Below are 18502 nucleotides of genomic sequence, written 5' to 3' on the forward strand. Positions count from 1 at the left end.
ATTTACTTATTTATGCAGTCACTTATATACATGTTAAAAACATAGAATAATGTAACTATCAATAATATGTTCATTTGTTAAGCAAAACTAACCAGTATCTATATATGTTTTTTAAAATGGTTAACAGGTTTCCTACAGGCGTCCTAGCCGCAGTTTGTATTTAGAACTTCGTTTTTTAGTTTTCTGTTCTTCCCATCCTTTCTCTCATTTAGCTCAGATTGCTTCTGCTACAATGCTCTTACTTTAGGCTCCCAGTCTGATTTCACTGACGTTGGTGCAGCTTCAGTACACTTTTAAATTTTCTATTTGATGAACAGTCTTTTTTGATACAGATTGAGCTTTGTGTGCCTTCACGGACAAGAAATCCCTTTGAAATTGCCTAACTTAAATGCCAATTAAAGAAAAAGTAGCTTTTTCGCGCTCTCGAGCTCTGATTTGGCATTTATTGGAACAGTGTCTGATGGGTGTCCGGAGGTTGGAGGGTACTCACACTTTGGAAATGGGACGAACCATAGCGACCAAGTCAGTCACCATGAAGGTAACTGTAGCTGTTAAATATGAAACACACTCTAAACCTCACCAAGAGTCACCAAATACGGAAGAGCCAAAGGAGGTCTCTCTATTTTCATTTCCACAGAAATTCCATGGCAGGCTTCCAGTGTAGACCTAGACTGCTCTTGGATGTTGTGCGTCAAAATAGACGTCCTGGAGACCTATACCCTACTCATCCTTAACATCTATATTCACCCTGCATCTAAAACAAAGAAGTTAAAAATTGAACAGCTAATTACTTCAATAAAAACATTAAAACTCGCCTATCTGGATGCTAAAATTATTTTGTCGGGCGACTTCAATATGAACTTATTATACGAAAAGAGTAAGGGAATAAAGGGGCCCATACAAGCCCCCAACCGACAGGACACTTCTGGCAAGAAATGCGCATTTCGCTTGAAAGACCTCCCAATGTGCATACTTAATGGACAAGGTCCGGCCGACAAGCCCGCAGCATACACTAGGGTTACACAAAAAACACGTTCCATCATAGACTATACCTTTATAGATCACGACCTTCTTTCGCACATCGCGAACTTTCAGATTAAAGATCGGGCAGAAAGCGACCATCAGCCTCAATCCTTTACATTATTACTAACCTTTAAAACCTCAGCGAAAGTAAAGGCGCTATCATCTTTAACACAATGCTATAATTTAAAACGCCTTCACTGGAATAAAAAAAACATTAAGGCCATCGTAAACATCTATACCAGCCTTTTGGAAAAATTCAATCCTGAAACACTAACCATAAAGGCTTGGGAGTCGTTTATTATTGAAATTAACAATACATTTTCTAAAAACACCTATGTCCGCCAAGCCGGAAATTCAAAAGGGGCGGTTTGGTTCAATAAAAATTTGAGGAAACAAAAACAACAACTAAATAAATACCTCAGACAATTACGATCTCGGGGCCAAGAATGCCACCAGGAACTTCTGTCGTCAATTGCAAAAACTAGAAAACAGTTAAAAAATGATATAAAACGTACAAAAAGAGAGCATCAAGAACATATCTGGGCTAAACTCCATCACGCTTGTAAATTGGGGGATTCCAGGCTCTTCTGGGAACAAATAAACCATCTAATCAATGGCCGGAATCCACACCATCATTCGGACATACTGGAGACCACATGGAGAGCCCACATCGAACTCCTTTACAACGAAGCAGTACCTCGATCGGCTCCAAACTATGAAGCACTAACAGTGAAGGAGGCAGGAGGCCGAGACCAAGATAACGGTATCAATAACCCCGAACCATCTGGGGATTCAGTGCTGCACAGAAACTCAAGTGCTAAAAACGATAAAAAACCTAAAATCGGAGGGAGCACCAGGTCCAAACGGCCTACCAAACGCCCTGTTTCGACATGACCCTACATTCTGGTCTCAAGTCCTGACCCCTCTTTTTTTCAAAGTAATAGCCGATCGTCTGATCCCTGAGTCCTGGAGAGGAAGTATCCTAAATCCAATCTACAAGTCGGGTCCACGTTCGGACCCCTCTAACTATAGACTGATTGCATTAATAGTTGTAGAGGGGAAAATTGACCCATCTAACCTCTTAGTAGAACTAGAGGCCTGGGTTAGTCTAAAAAACCAAATACCTCCCACGCAAACAGGATTTCGGGCGGGGATGGGCGCCTTAACAAACATCTCGGCCGTCACTCTCTTGGCCAATCAGGCCTTCGAAAAATCAAGGCCCCTATATGCCTGCTTTGTGGAACTTAAAGCGGCCTTCGATAAAGTTTCGAGAGCCTCCCTATGGGCTAAGATGCAAGCCTGGCGGGTTCCGTCCAGACTCCTGGAGGCCATCATCAATCTGTACTCTGACACCTGGGTGCAAATTAAGAAAGGAGACGGGTCAAGGGTCACCGGCAAGATTCCAACTTCGAACGGGCTAAAACAAGGTTGCGTTTTAGCACCCTGCTTGTTCAATATTTACACGTCAGATCTCAACAAATACCTCCAGTCAATTCCAGCAGACCCCCCAAAATTGGGCAAAATACCAATGCCATGCCTTCAGTACACAGACGACATAGTACTGTTAGCACAAGCACCAGCTGGCCTGCAGAAACTGATCACGGGACTAGGAGCCTATACCACCTTAAACCAACTTACGATCAACCATCAAAAGACTAAAGTAATGCGTTTTGCAAAACACAACTAAACATCGTCTAGGCATACCTCCTCCTGGAAATTGGGCGAACAACGGTTGGCCAGCGTTACCTCCTATAAATATCTAGGCTTCTTGCTAGATAGCAAGTTAAACTTCAAACAACACATGGAACAAGGAAGTGCAAAAGCAAAACAACTGTTGTTCGCCTTCAAAGTCTTGCAAAAAAAGCTCATAGGCTGCTCTACCAGCCACCTGCTTCAATTGATAGCTGCAAAATATTTGCCCTCCATCTCGTATGGTTCAGAAATCTTGAATATCAAAGACGCAACCACCCTAAATACAACACAATCCGTATTTTTCAAAAAATTGTTTACAATTCCGCTACTCATCCCACAAGACCAAATCCGTCTAGAATTTGGGCTAAAAAATCAGATCATGGCCAGACAAGGTGCTTTAGTGAAGTACTATTGGAGGATGAGGGATGCAGAAGATAACACTCTAGCCCATCGCTGTTGGGCTGAGATAGAAAGTCAAGCTCGACAAGCTAACTCGACGACGAGAATACTGCAGGAATGCTTGTCGGCGTTACAGCTAGAGGAGGTCTGGTTAACACCTGTAACGTATTCTGGATTTAAAAACGCAGCAAATTCCGCAATCAAGCGGAACTCCCTATTAACCGACAGACTTTTTTTAGAAAAAAACATCGCGCCTGGGCCGTGATTCTGTCATATCAGAGGTTAAAACCGCAACGGTATTTGACTGAACACACCTCCTACTATAAAAAGCATTACTTGATGTTATTACGACTGGGTTCATTCCCCTCAAAAGATTTAACCCCGCAATGGAAACACGTATGGCCATCGAAGGAATGTCGCCTTTGTTGTCAAGGGGAGGAGTCACTATTACATTTACTATGTATATGCCCTACTTTATTGAAAATACGTAAATCCATTCTTCGGGAGATTTTAAGGAAAGAACAGATCAGAACATGTAGAGCTGCGGTCATCAGGTGTCTTGGATGGCGCTCAATCCCACTCTCCTGTAGTGCCATAAAACTCTGGAAAATAGCGGCAAAAGAATTGGACAAAATTTCTTCATGATAAACAATTACACAACACCTTGATTGACTTTTTACTGTGATAATGGTTTTCTTTTCCCAAGGATCTCTTCCAGATTAATGTTTCAAAATAATACAAAAAACAAATAATAACTTTTTAAATCTTTTTTAATATCTTTTACAATACATATGCTCATTCAATGTTCAGAATCTGTATTTTATGATGGTTTGCCATCCTTTTATGATTTTTAAAGAATTAATAAAAGTATTATTGACTGACTCTAAACCTCACCATCGCCTTGTAAGGTTCCTCTGCCTCTTGTTTCAACCGCCATTTAGAATCTTCAGACTGCGTTTTAAACTTATCAGGGACCGTCTTGGGGCAGAGGGAAAATTATGAGGGGAGCATATGCAGCTCAAAGAAGATAACATTATGAAGGAATGTGATCATTTACATATAGGCAAAATGAAACCTAGATTTTAAAGAAATACATTAAGGAGATTGTATTGTTTATGGATAGGCAAGTGGGAGTGAGGAAATGGATAGGGAAAATATACAGCGTAAGGAAGATACCATGGCAAAGGAAAAGGATTATGTATAGACACATTTGAGACAAAGGATAAGATTTCTGTAAAAGAAAACACAAACCACTTACTAGAAAAAGCCACATCACCAAAAGAGTAGTTGGAGGGGGCGGTGTTAAATAGCATCCATTTGGGTGCTCAGTCTCCTTGCCTTCTCTGCCCCCTGCCCCTTGAGATAAAAAATGTCTGCTGGGTTCGTACATGTTCCGAGTTTGTCCAGCAATTGTATCAGCCCTTCCATTGAGATGCCATGTAAGGTTGACCGTTTTCAATTCCCAAGAAACTGATAACCATGTCTGCAAACTATTTACATAGTGCTAGGAGGCTTCGTAGGTGCAATACAAGTCTTTCTGGTCTGTCCCCGGTGCTTGGCATTTTTGAAGAACACTGTAAACTTTGCATCCTTTTAAAAGGTGTTAAGTCTTTCAGGGTATCGAACACCACCCTGGTTGCGTGTTATAATGGGAGTTGTAATGACATAGCTGCACATATAGTCCAGGTGAATGGTGCAGTGAGGCATTTGATACGGCGCCAAAGGCGTGATTAAAAATGGTACATAACATGTGCAACGGGGCTATAATAAATTTGAAAGGTGATATGAACCCAAGAAGCTGTAGGAATGCTGTGCTTTGTCAGTGACGGTTCGACCTGGTTAATTCCATATCATCATTCGGACGAAATTACACAGTTGTTTGTATGTAATGTGAAACATTAGGAGAAAATGGAAGATATCGTTTATTAAACAAGCACGGTCTGTTGCTGGGTAATGTAACATTTTGTTTATATATTTTAATTCAATTTTCAATACAGAAATATAAAAATTTGAAGGTATCTACTAAAACTGTTATAAAATACTAGTATTTTACCAACAATATTACAGAAAATATAATATCCAAAATGAAAATATATGGAAGAACTTACAGAACTGTCTTCTACAACCAGATATTCTGTATACCACAACCCACCCTTTTGTTCTATAAAATTTCAGTGTCTAATCCTTGAATCTCGGCAAGTGTATCACCACCCTCGCAACAACAAGCTTGTCATCGGTGTTAATGGTCATTGGTCTGTGTGTGTGTATTCTTTTTTTTTTTTTTCTTTTTTGTTTTAAAGTGTTAATCAACTGTGGGAGGTATCCATATCAAGGCGAACAGAACCTTAGGAAGGGCTTCTTGATGTTTTCAAATTCAGGTAACTGGCCATTGACTTCTCAAAGGCTGCTGAAGTTGTCATAGCTTCTGACCACTCAGATATTTGGAGGCATACGTGATTTCCATTTTCTCACAATACATAACTTGGCAGTTGCCAGTGAAGAAGCCTACCGTCTCTGTTAATGAGCATTTGTATTGTCTAGACTGTATATAGCCAAGAAGGTATCCTGGTGCTGAACAGGTGAGTCTAGCCATACTTGGGTCCTACTGGGCCTCCTGAAAGCCAGGTCATCGGCTTCTTGTGAAATTCAAGAAGTGAGGAGGAGAGTCTTATTTGTGGTGGCAGCTCATTCCACGCTTTAGGAGCAATGTAGGAGAAGTCTCAACCACTGGATCTGTTTTTCTGTATAACTGGGATATTTGTGCAAGTAAGAGTCTGGATAAGTGGAGGTGTCTGTAATGTTTGTGAAAGCAGATGCGATTTCTTGTGGTATGCTGAGCCAGTGTTTTGTAGTGTCTTGAAAGTGTGTGTGAGGAGTTTTAATTGTGCTCGTATGTGAATGGGGAGCCAGTGGAGCTGCTTCAGATGTGGTGTGATGCGAGTCCAGCTTGGGATTCTGAGAGTGATTCTGGTCTCAGACTTCTGATTCTGCAAACGTCTGAGTTTTGTGCTAATCCCAACATAGACGGTGTTCCCTAGTCCAGCTTGCTTTTGACCAGGGTGTGTCTGACGTTTTTCTGGGTGCTTATTTTGAGCCATTTGAAAATCCTCCTCTGCACCTTCAGGGTATGGAAGCATGAGGGGGTGGCTGCATTGACATAGGCGGTTACATCAAGGTTGCTTTTGATGATCCCAAGGTTCTTGGCGAGGGTGATGGTTGTCGGTTCTGGCTCTGTTGGCCCCCAGGTGGAGACCAGGGTGATGTGCTCTTTCCAAAGATCACAATTTCAGTCTTTTTGGTGTTCAGCTTTAGACAGTTGGTCTTATTCCAGTGGGTGATTTCAGTCACTTAGGCATTGAACTTGATCCAGGTATTGATAGTCTTGTCTGTGAGAGAGGGGATGAGATGCAGGTCATCGGTGTAGAAGAGGACATTGATGTGAGAGTGGATGATATGGGCTAGAGCAAGGGTCTCCATCCTTTACTGTAATGAGAGCTACTTATTTTCAATGCAAATCATCCAGAAATACTAGTCATAACAGTGTTGTAAATGACCACATCAGACACGATTACATTTAGTGCCCCTCTAATACTAGATTACCAGTAGTAAATGCAACATGACATATCACTGTAATGCCAGCTTTAAATATAATTTGGAAATTCCACCATTTTTCTCTCAACATCAGCTTAGGGGTTCTGAAAATAGATAATTTTTTGTCTCGATTACACACGTTTACATTTTGGTATGCATATGTAAATTTAGCCAAGCAAAAGGTTCTAATTTAGTAGGCTGAGCTGCACACGGGAGAGCTACTTAAAAGTTGCTGGAGAGCTACCAGTAGCTCACGATTTAGTTTTTGGAGAAGCCTCTGGATCATGTATGTGTTGAAGAGGGTCGGGCTCCGGGAGGATTCTTGTTGAACTGACTAAAGGAGGTCGCGGGCGTCTGAGTTGGAGGGTGCCAGGTTGACTGGCTCGGTCTTACCAGTCAGGAAGGAGCAGATTCATAAGGGTGTGCATGTCCTTGGATTCTCATGTCGTGTAGGCGTTTGATGAGGGTGGGTTGGAAGACCGTGTCAAATGCTGCAGAGAGATCCATGCAGATGAGGGCCGTCCTGCGACCTCTGTCCAGAGTCATGCGAATGTCTCTGTGTCATGGTTGAGTCTGAAACCAGACTGATTGGTATTGCAGATTTAAACTAAGACCTTGGTGGAGAGTGGTAGCAGGGAGATCGGTCTGTAGCTGATGAGCGTTAAAGGGTCTGCAAAGGGTTTTTTGAGCATTAGGAGGACAGTCAGGTGTTTAGAAGGGTTTGGAGCATGGCGCTGATGGGTTGCAGTCCTCTGGAGTAGGTGTGGTGTGATTCGGGGGGTCCAATGGGTGGAAGTACTTCATTTTGTCTGCAGTTTCTTCTGGGGTGATGGGCTATGTGGTTGTTATTGGTTCTTTGGATAAGATCAAGAGGTATTTGGTGCTGGATCCAGTTGCGGGCTTAAGTTGTAAATGGCAGTGAATTTGTTGCTGAAGAATTAAGGGAGATTGTTGCATTTCTCCCCCTGTCTTTCTGTATCGCAGTGCGAAGTGATGGATAGATTTGCTAGGAGGAGTCTGTAAGGGGCCCAGTGCCAGTCATTGAGAATTTTGAGGTAGCTAACCATCTAACTTCCTTCTTGTAGGGGCCTACTATGGATTTAAAAAGTTGACTGTTCATTCCAAACTCTTTTTGGCAGTTGGAGAACAAGTTGCGTAAATGTTTTATGAACGTCTGAGTGTATTTCATCAATGATCAGGATGTAATGCCAGATATAAGTTTCGTGTATACTCCACGTTTTGCCAAATAATTGTGGGTAGAAGTTAGATCAGCATCAATGCTGTTGCTAAGTTAATTCTTGATACAACTTCTCAGTTGTAGGTATTTCCACCACTGATGGTCAGTCAGCAAGACCATAATTTGGTTTGCAGTACTGGGTACTCCTTCATTTAATCTTCTGTGATAAGGTGTTTGATTAGGAGGATACCATTAAAGGCCCATGTCTCACAATAGACGGCCAATTTTTCGATCAGTAGCTCAAAGTTATGTCAGATTGGTGTACTGAGATGGGAAAAAAACATTCTATGAGAATACCATATGTTGCTGTTTCCAAATCCGTATGGAGTGGTGCAGTGTTGGTAGGTTTTTTAACCCACATGAGTTGCTTGAATATGACATACATACTTTCCACAGCTCCCTGGTGGGATCATTCTATGATGGTCCGGTCTGGGGGTTCTAGGTCTTCTTGGAAATTTTAGACTAGTTGTGATAGTTGATGTCAGTCATCATAGTGCTCTATTTTTTGGGAGCCGGAGGCTTCCAGAGGTTGTTTTGCATAATTCTTTGACATGGCTAACCTGGGTTTACCACCACCCAGGCCCACCGACCATCCAATTCAGCACTGCAGTCACCACATCACAATGTAGGACCTTTCTCCTGCACCCATTACGATTTCACCTGTGACACTGCAGACGCGACTCGACACCTCAAAACAACGACGCACACCACCACCCCACAATAACTGTTGACAATTCTCCTCAATGTCCAATCCCTCGGGAAACACTCCACCAAAATCTGGGACTTCCTTAACAGCAATACTTCCGACCTTCTCTTCCTGACCAAAACATGGCTCAATCCAGCCTCCAACACGGACATTGCCGCAACCTGCCTTCCCACCTACAAAATCATTCACCAAGAGTCAATCTACAAACCGGGCGGAGGACTCGCAACAGTCTTGAATGACTGCACCACCTCCACGGATTCGGACACCGACCTCACGGAACACTTCCACTTTAAAATACAAACTGACTACAATGACACCCTTAGACTCTGCAGCAACCTCTCAAACTTCTTCCAATAGAAGATTACCAAGATTTGCAAAATGCTCGACCCACAGCATACCAATACAAATTCCCCTGACCAACTGGACACCTCGTTCATCCCCCAAACAGCAGCTAAGCAACTGGAAACCCCTCTCGAACGAAGAAACCACTGCCCTGATGAATACCATCCACTTGGGAGCCCCATCAGACCCATGACCCCACTTCATATACAACCTTGTAAGAACCATAATTTCACCTGCGCTCACCGCAATCAACACCTCCATATTCACCAGCACCTTCCTGTCTCGTTAGAAAAATGAAGAAGTCTACGCCCTATTGAAGAAACCAAGAGGGGATCTCAACACCCTTAGCAGCTACAGACCCAATTTGTTCCTATCTTTTCCAGATAAAGTCATGGAGAAAGCAATCCATGCCCAATTCTGAGACCACATACAACTCCATCAACTCCCAGACAACTCTCAATCAGAGAGGCTCGGCCCTTTATTCTCTGACGTCAGTCGACAAGAGTACCCTGGACTTTTGGCATAGTACCATCTGTAATTGCTGCCCTGAGAAGTATTAGAGATTTGGCATAAAATTCACTGTAAACCTAAACATTTAATTGATCTATGCAAATCCTGTTTGCATGAGAATGTTGTCAACACAATTCTTTTCTTAACACACTGATTAGATTCTGAAGACTTGTTCGTTCCTGGCTCGTTGTAAAGTAGATTTTAGAAACCTGTTTACTTAATAAATATTTATTTACCAAAATTAGGTTGTATTTTGTTTTGTTTCATTGATTTTTTTTCTTTTCTTTTTTCTTCCAGCAACACCCTTGTAAATATAGACAGTGCCCCACAGTGCTGTCATGAATTATTTACCAGCCCCAGTTATTGGCCCACCTTGCGTCTTTTCACACCCTTCAGTTAAAAAAAAACCACACTCCTGCTTTATTATGCTTTGCTGCCATGCCTCCTTCAAAAATATATAATCAGTTGTGAAGTTTAGGCCACCACTTCTAACTTTTTTTTATCTTACTTTACCCACTGCACACAGCACATTTTTTGCTCCACACACAAGCCTATGTTAGTTATAAGGAAACGCCAACCTATTAACTTTGTCTATTCTACTGTATCTGTGAAAGCAGTTTATGTATGTTTACAATTATTTTTAATAAACAGTTTTTTTTCTTTTTTTCAGGGCATCATTTATGACTAAAACTGTGCAGTACCAGAATGAACTTCATAAGTTTCTAATTTGGGATACTGCGGGACAGGAACGGGTAAGTCCACCTTGTTTAATAGTATCCAAGAAAACTGGACTTTGTGATATAAACAACCACTCATGTTCAGTATAATCAAAATATGGAAAATGACACACTGATCGTATTTTGGCGTGTCACCATATAGAATCCCAAGACGTTCAGGTTTAAGAACTGAATCCTAGGTCACTTAAGTGCCTTTTCTTTCACGTAATGCTACTGAATAGTTGAACTGAAATAGAAAAAATGTAATTGTGCTCCTCCAAAAAATCAGTAGCCAACTCTGCAAACGAGCCTATCTTCTGTAGCCCAATAATTAATCCTATATAATGTACAAAAATATAATGGACAATTACATAAAATCTATGTTTAGGTCTTAAATGTCTTCAAATCTACACCAGGTACCCAACAGTTAGATAATTTTCAACAAGCAGTAAAAAAATCATAGAAACCAACAATGATGCTTCTTCATGAATCTTGCTTTTATTTTCCTTCTCAAGTGTAACTCTATCTCTACTTAATCTTTGAAGTGTAAACTACCAGACGACAACTGTCCCGTATTTTACTGTACTAAACTGCTTTTTCAAAATGAGAAAGGAAATATAACCACCGCTATATCATTATAATTTTCACAAATAGTAATTCACAAAAAAAAACACAAATTGTGTAAAACTGATTTATGCTGTATATTTCAGCTAACACAGTCTCTGGATCACCTCTGTGGAATATAAATTTCATAAGGGCAACCATGTGTGGATGATTCTCATTTTTTGTTAAATTTGCTCAAGTCCATTGGGAGGACTTTCCTAAAAATTGATAACATTAAATCATGAACTTTATTTGATCTCTTATCAGGAGGTCGGACGATTGCAGCTTTGTATGAAACCGAGGAGAAAGATGATCACAATCTCAATTTAAGCGTTGTTATATGGGAGGCAGACCCAATAGTGGGATTAATGAAGGCTGAGTGAGCAAGGGATTATTTATACGACCAGAATGTAATGGGTAATGTAAGATTCAGATTTCAACAGTTTAGAAGGTTACATGAATTTAATTGATATGGTAACATAGCATAAGATGAGCACGACACCTAGGAATGGTATTTGAACTACCTGTATTGGAGAGCGTCCTTTGTACATCTGGCCAAGAGACAGCTTTAGCCATTTCATTAAACTCATGCATTTTTAGTTATGAGTTTTCAGAAACGTAAGTCTATATATTTTCATTCAGAAACTTTGTGTTAATGGTATTCTTGGTTGATTCAGACGTCATTCATATTTTTGTTTCCACCCTCCACTGCATACAGTAGGAGTTTTCTGGCTCTACTCACTGAGTGACATTTTTCTTGTGCATAGCCACTTGAAAAGTAGTACACGTCTGTGCCAAGGACTTGTTAGCCAGTATCTCTTTTCTCTTTTTATGGTTACTGTGTTTTGGCTTTGTCAATCATTTTTTCACCTTGCCTGCCAATGAAGTTGTATTTAATTATTTTGGGGGCATGAGGCCACGCAGTTGCCAACTGCTCTCTTTGATTCTATGCACACTCTTCTTTGTCGCGGACAAAAGGCATGGGCGGTCACTTCACATTGACAGAATTCTTCTAAAGCTAAATCAGCTCAAACTCAAATTAACTTTTTATCGTGTGGTGCTACATAGTGTAAGAATGCAAAATCTTGCTCCCTAAAGCCACAAACTTGCACATATTGCAAACACATTTTCAAATATAACTCTCATGCCCATGTTGCCTATTTTTCTTGTCTGCATGTCTATTGACTAACATTTTCTCATAATTATTGCACCTGAAGTCTCCTCCTTTCCCAGGTTTCTCGCTCATATCATCTGGGCTCTCCCGGCCCTCGATGGCTCTCTTGTTTTAACTCTTTAACTCTGTCTCTACCTAACTCTTTTTGTCCTGCTCACACCTTTTATCCCCATCTATCCATTGTATACCTCTGTTGCCTGCCTTTGTCTTTCTTCACACCAAGTTTCTGACACTCTCACACTCTGAGGTCTCTGTCGTGCCTGAAGTCTCATTTATCTCCTTGTGTACCCAGCTATTGTGCCTCTTTCTCGTCAGATGCCATTGGTCTTGCTCTTGCACCCTGTGGTGTAATCCTTGATTCCCTCCTTCACTCTCCTGGCCACTTCTTCAGTGTCCCTGGCCGCCTATGTCTTACTGCTCTCTAGCCCTCCGTTTTGTTGTGGTGTTACTATGCATTCCAGAGCTGAGAAACCATGTCCTGCGAAAAATGTTACCTGCAAGCTTTGACATATTTTGGAAAAAGACCCAACTTACTACAAAGTAGGAAGTCACACTGAAACCAGGTTGCCGTGGTCCAAGCAAATAATGGTGACACAGTTCATTCTAATCAATAGGACCTTCAGGGCAGGGTTGTTGTAGTGACTAAAGACAATTTACAGGTTGGTGATCCATCAGAATATGTCCACTTTATCCCCAACTGAAATATCTACATAAGAGTCATCAATTTGCTAGTGGATTCGGGTTCTAGTCTACATCACTAGCAAACCTTTTAATGAAGTTTGGAATGCGGGGTGTTGCTGCCTCCCAACAGAGCTACTGTGTCATACGAAGGGAATAAAATAGATTTGGATTTTTTTTTAAGAACTCTTTAAATTTAACGGCTAGCATATTCTTTGAAAAATATATGTAGCTGTCAAGGAGCTCATCATTCCAGGTATAGTATTATCAAGGTCTCGTCAATATGGTTCTACCACCAGGTGCAAAAGAACAAGGGCCAGATGTCGGACCATTTCGTTTTGCGGGTCACAATTTGCGTTTTTAGGTCGAGCATCGGCGCGCATGCACTGTCTGCAAGGCCTATTGTTTTCACTATAGGCATGTAGATTCCGCCTGCTGCTTTACCATAGTTTCACTCATGTGTCAGTGTTCTTTACTGACTGCTCATTGGCTGGTGCTCCAGATACATCACTTCCGTTTATCGCTTGGGAGCACCGGCCAACTACAGTTTGCTTACACTATAGGTGCTTGTATGCTCGTGTGGGAACTACTTCTTTTAATGCATGCTCAGAGAGGGAGTAGGAAACACATGCAGTTTCCATACACTGTAGGGGCTTGTTTGCTCGTATGTTGATTACTCGTATGTGGATTACTTGTTCAAAATACTAATATACTCTGATCTTTCATGCTCTCAAATTTTACACCACGCGTTGTGTTTAATGTGGGGACTGCGGTGGTGATGAACGGGAAACTCCTAGCAGCCCTTCTATCATGCCCCTCCTCTTCCCATGCTGCCTTTGCGGAGTGCTTCCATCTGGGCTCCATGTAAGTGATGTCTGTGCTTTAGTGCTTTTCAAACCACCACGCTACACGCCTAAATAAACGTTTTAAAAACCTATTTTTCCAACAGCAGCAAAATGCAGCGCTTACACTTTAATAAGGGCTCCCCTGCACCTATTGTCAGCAGTTCGGCGGCTTCTAACATTTTCGCCACTAATCCTACGTGACTAAGTTGTCGCTGTTGTGTTGCCTTGTTGTAGCTCCAAGACGTCTCCCTTCATCGGAATTCTAACTAGTATGCAGTTTCCTAATACCCTTTTGGACAAAATTGTTGTGTGGTAAATTATTGATCTAATAAAAAAAAAATAAAAGTACACTTTTTAAATTAAAATTGTAGCATTGCTGTGTGGTTGTAATTCGCAGCTGCAGCATTTCGTTTGAAAGAGGAACTGTGTGACTGTGCCATCACAGAAGCAGGTGCTGCGGTCTGCGTAAGAAACAGCTGTACACCGTACACATAAATCAAATCTGCAGTAATGTAAACATTACAAAAAGCAACTGGTATCTTGGTGTGGGTACGTTTACGTAGTTTGCCATGGGTACTAGTTATAAAATACATTTACGATGCCATTGACACGTTTTGTGCTAAAGCTCATTGGGAAATATCTTTGGCTGCCCAGAGTTCGCTCCCCTGCTTTTATTTGAACCCCTCCATTCCATGGTTGAGCAAGGAAGCTCCATTCTACATCAATCGCTGTAAGCGGTGTGTGACAAAGCATGGACCTTTTTACAGCGTTTGTTTCTAGTGGACAGCATTGGGGCCGTTAGGTAAGCTTTACAATACTTGGGAACTTGTTTCCACCAGAAACTGTGAGATGGAACTAGAACACAAACCCGACATTTTTTAGTTCGTACAAACTTAACATTGCAGTGCAGCCTGCAAGACCGTTTTTACTGTACTGTTTGGTTTGCGGCTTTGATGTTCAAGTGACTCATTTCTTAAGCTCTCGAACAGTATGTGAAAGCAAGTTTATGAAGTTATACTGTAAGAAATCAACAGTAGTTTAAGATTGCGGCTCATTTATGCGTTTCTGCGTTTTAATGCATCGGTGCCCGTTCCTCATGCAAGCTGCATTGCCTGATAAATTCAGCAGTAGCCCCCGTTCTGTGAGTGATCTTGTTACATGTGGTCTCAGTGACTTGCCGCATGACTGTTTGGATAATTGTTATCAATTTGCTGAAGTCATTAATAATCTGCATAACTGTTATTTATTCACAGTACTGCTTTTTCAGGAGCTTCATACAGTTAGAATGGTTTCCTTATTGGAAATATAGCTGAAATATACATCACATCTTTGAAAAAGAGGAAACTCTGTAGAGTTCATTGAATTGTAGGAAACATCATGTGACTAACCACAGAATAGAACATTGTTTTTGGCCAGCAATAGCATAAGGAATAAAAGAACTTGCATATAGCAAGTAAAGGGTGCAGTGCCACAGACTGTTACTAGGTGTCCTGTGGAGTTGCAAAGGATCTCTATTAGCCTTATAAGTTACTGCACCCTCAATGCAATTATAAATAGAAAGATTGCAGCTGAGCATATGTTTCCATTTGTTTATTATTGGAAGTGGGATTTTTGTTAGCTTCAGTTTTAAAAATCCGCCATTGTTGTTTATTTAGCTTTGTTTGTGAAATAAAGTTGAAAAAACGATAATGGTGCATTTTTAAAACTCAAGCTAACCAAAATCTCACTTCCAATAAAAACAAATGGAAACGTATGCTCCGCTGCAATTTTATCTTTGTAATTGCATTAAGGGTGCAATAACTCATGTGGCTAATAGAGGTCCTTTTACAACTCCACAGGGACACCTAGTAACAACCTGTAGTACTGCATTCTTTCCTTGCTTTGTGAATTTTGTTTTATTACTATGCTACTGCTGGGATATTGCAAATGCTTGTTTTTTTTGTTTTTTGTGACTCGCAAAACGGAATGTACTAATGTGTCTCAGGCACATTTAGTGATTCCCAGTGGGGTCGCAAATGACCTGCCTCATCAGTATTCATGAGGCAGGTCGCAGTTTGCGACCTATTGGGAATGGCCAGCACTCAAAGGGATGCTGGCCTGCTGAGGGTCAGCAGACCACCATGTCTGTGACTGCTTTTTAAATAAAGTATTTTTTTTAAATGCAGTCCATTTTTCGTTGAAGGAAAACTGAATGTATTTTAAAAATAAAACGTTTGTTTCCTTTTTAGGTCTCGCCTGAGCCAGCGCGCATGCGCTACTCTGCGAGACTTTTTGTAAGGGGGCTTCAAAATCTGACCACACGCTCGTGCGTGTGGATTGTTTTTGGTCAGAGGCTATTTGCCTTTGCGTGCTTCTGTCTAAGAAAGACCGCACACAATTGGGCAAAGGCCAGGTGCGTGACCTGCCTTTGCTCCACCCATGGCCTATTGCTTGCGGTTACCCGCACAGGCACCATCTGATTTGAATTATCGTGCCCAGGCGCGTGCGCGGTAATTCAAAACAGATGTCTTGCTGTGGCACGCGCGCACGCACCACCCACTGTTGCTGCAGGCACTAAATACGTGAAAGGGTGTGTAACGGAAGCCCTCCCTCTTGTGTGTTTGTGGCAGTGTCTTAATGAATCAAGGTTGTGTATGAGAAGTGTGCCCTGTGAAATAGCAGTGTGCCCTTGCACTGAGCTCCCACCAGCCCGCCCCCTGCAGCCTTCAGACACTGGTGTGCCCTCGCACTGATCTGCCATCGGCCTTTACCGTGATCTCCCGTCCGCTCTCCGGCAGCCTTCACATACTGGGGTGCCCTCGCAGCTAGCACTGAGCTCCTGAGCAGCCTTCAGATACCGCCGTGCCTTAGCACTGAGCTCCCACCATCCAGCCCCAGCATCCTTCATATACCAGGGTACTGAGCTCCAGAGCAGCTATCAGATATCAGGGTTCCTTCTACTGAGCTTCCACTAGCCCACCCCCCAGCAGTCTCCACATACCGGGTTGTCCAGGCACTGAACTCCCGCCAGTCCACCCCTACCAGTCTTCATATACTTGGGTGCCCTCACAGCTCGCACTGACTTCCCAAGCAGTCTTCAGACACCGGCGTGCCCTCGCACTCAGCTCCCGAGCAGCCTCCAGATACCGGGGTGCCCTGGCACTGAGATCCCGCCAGCCCGCCCCTACCAGCCTTCACATACCGGGATGCCCTCTCAGCTCGCACTGACTTCACTGGCGAGCCCTCGCACTGAGCTCCCGAACAGGCTACAGATACCGGGGTGCCCTCGCACTGAGCAGCCTCACCTTGTCTGCCACCACTTGTTTTCCTTCCTGGCCCCTGCTCACTGCATCGAGCCAGCTTAATGAATGAGGCTCAGTTCAGGGTGGCAGGAAGATCGGCAGGCTGGAGCCAGGGACTTGATTCCTTTGACAATGGAAGTGAAAACAAGCATTGGCATAGCCAATAGGTCTTGCCTATGGGACCTGCTGCATAGCTAAATACTTATAAGGTCCCAAAGGCGAGACCTATTGGCTATGCCAATGCTTGTTATGAGTAGGCAGTGGTCTGTGGGTCCACTACCCGCTCTTAAAAAAAATATATGTTCTCTGCCTAACACAAAGGGTATGGGGGTCTCCTGGGGACCCCTTCCTGTTTGCAACTGGCTTACCACGTACTTGAAGTAGGTGGTCACTGCGATTGGTTTGCGACCGCATTTGCGGTCGCAAAACAATCGTACATACCAGTGCAAATCGCTGTTAGGAAGGGACGCCCTTGCATGCCCCTTCCTAATAGCGACTTCAGAACCCTATTTTGTGAATCTGTAATAGGTTACCTACTCGCAAAATAGGATTTGTACATACCACAACCCTCTTTAGCGGCCGCTAACTGCCCAATTTTCCGTTTGCTACTGCTAAACAGGGTCATACATCTATCCCAAATTGCTTTTTGTCACAGAGGAGAATTGTGTTCAAAACCTATTTAATGATTTTTTTTTCTGAAGGACTGGGCAAAATAGATGGGTTCAAACAAAGATACAAGTGAAATAAAATGCATTACTGTCAAACATAAGGCCAGAGGTGTACCAGTCTCAGTTAGAAGTGAACTAAAAAGAGGTTTTAAAAAAATATATATGTGCGTAAAATAGTATTATTGAACACAGAACTTGCTGTTGTTTTCGTGTTCTGTTATTTATTGGTATTTAGTCTGAACACTGTAGACCAGGTCAAACAGCAATGCCCCTTGTTATTTTGTTCTGGTCAGGCCCTAACATCTATACAAAACACACAAAGGCAGCTGTTTGGGAACATGTACATTTGTCATATAGGTATGCACAGATAGGCGACAACACAAATGGAGAGGAATCTTTCTAGGTAAGAGATCGTGACAGCATCTGAGATGTAGAACTTTCATCTGTGCATGCTAAGGTACAGGGTCTGCAGCTAACACTCAGAGCTTCTGATATATAATAATTTTGCTTCCGTATAAGGGGAGGGGGGTTAGGATACCCTGTCTTATATAAATGACAGCTCCTTTTATTATTTATGGTCTACTTACGATGTTGACCGTATTTCTGTTAAGCATTTCTTACTTATTGTGGCACGTATACTGCATGTACGTGCACGTATACTATCGTAGTCGAAAATAAACATTTTAAACTTTTGTTGTGTGTCTGTCAGATCTTAATGTGGACCAGTACGAGTGTGAGAGCGAAAGGGTGTGTCCTGTAACTGCAATTCCTGAGAGATTTGGGAGTGAGGCACTATAGCTAGTCGGTCCTGGGCTTATGTGTACTAAGGCGATAGGATGACTCAGTCTCTGCTTCTAAGGTTCAATGGTTCCAAGCATAGTTATGTGCAGACACAGAATCCCTGCAAGAAAAGGAGAGCTAGAAGAGAACATTCAAAATTAAAGGACTGGCCAACCAGCCCTGACACTGAAACACTCTGCATTAATTTTCAGAAAAATGGAAGCGTGATCAGAAACTTCAGTAATTCACAGATCAAG

The 18502-nt window shown here is 42.2% G+C and overlaps 1 protein-coding gene across 1 annotated transcript in view; it reads left to right on the top strand.

Moving 5' to 3' along the window:
- Positions 1-18502, top strand: part of RAB22A (RAB22A, member RAS oncogene family) — a 195349-nt gene that overhangs the window by 83013 nt on the left and 93834 nt on the right. The window contains exon 3 of the mRNA XM_085619301.1: positions 10171-10252. Coding sequence (XP_085475427.1) covers positions 10171-10252 — 82 coding nt within the window. The remainder of the gene's footprint in view (positions 1-10170; positions 10253-18502) is intronic.

This window comes from Triturus cristatus, chromosome 7 (assembly GCF_964204655.1).
Source record: "Triturus cristatus chromosome 7, aTriCri1.1, whole genome shotgun sequence".
Lineage (NCBI taxonomy): Eukaryota > Metazoa > Chordata > Amphibia > Caudata > Salamandridae > Triturus > Triturus cristatus.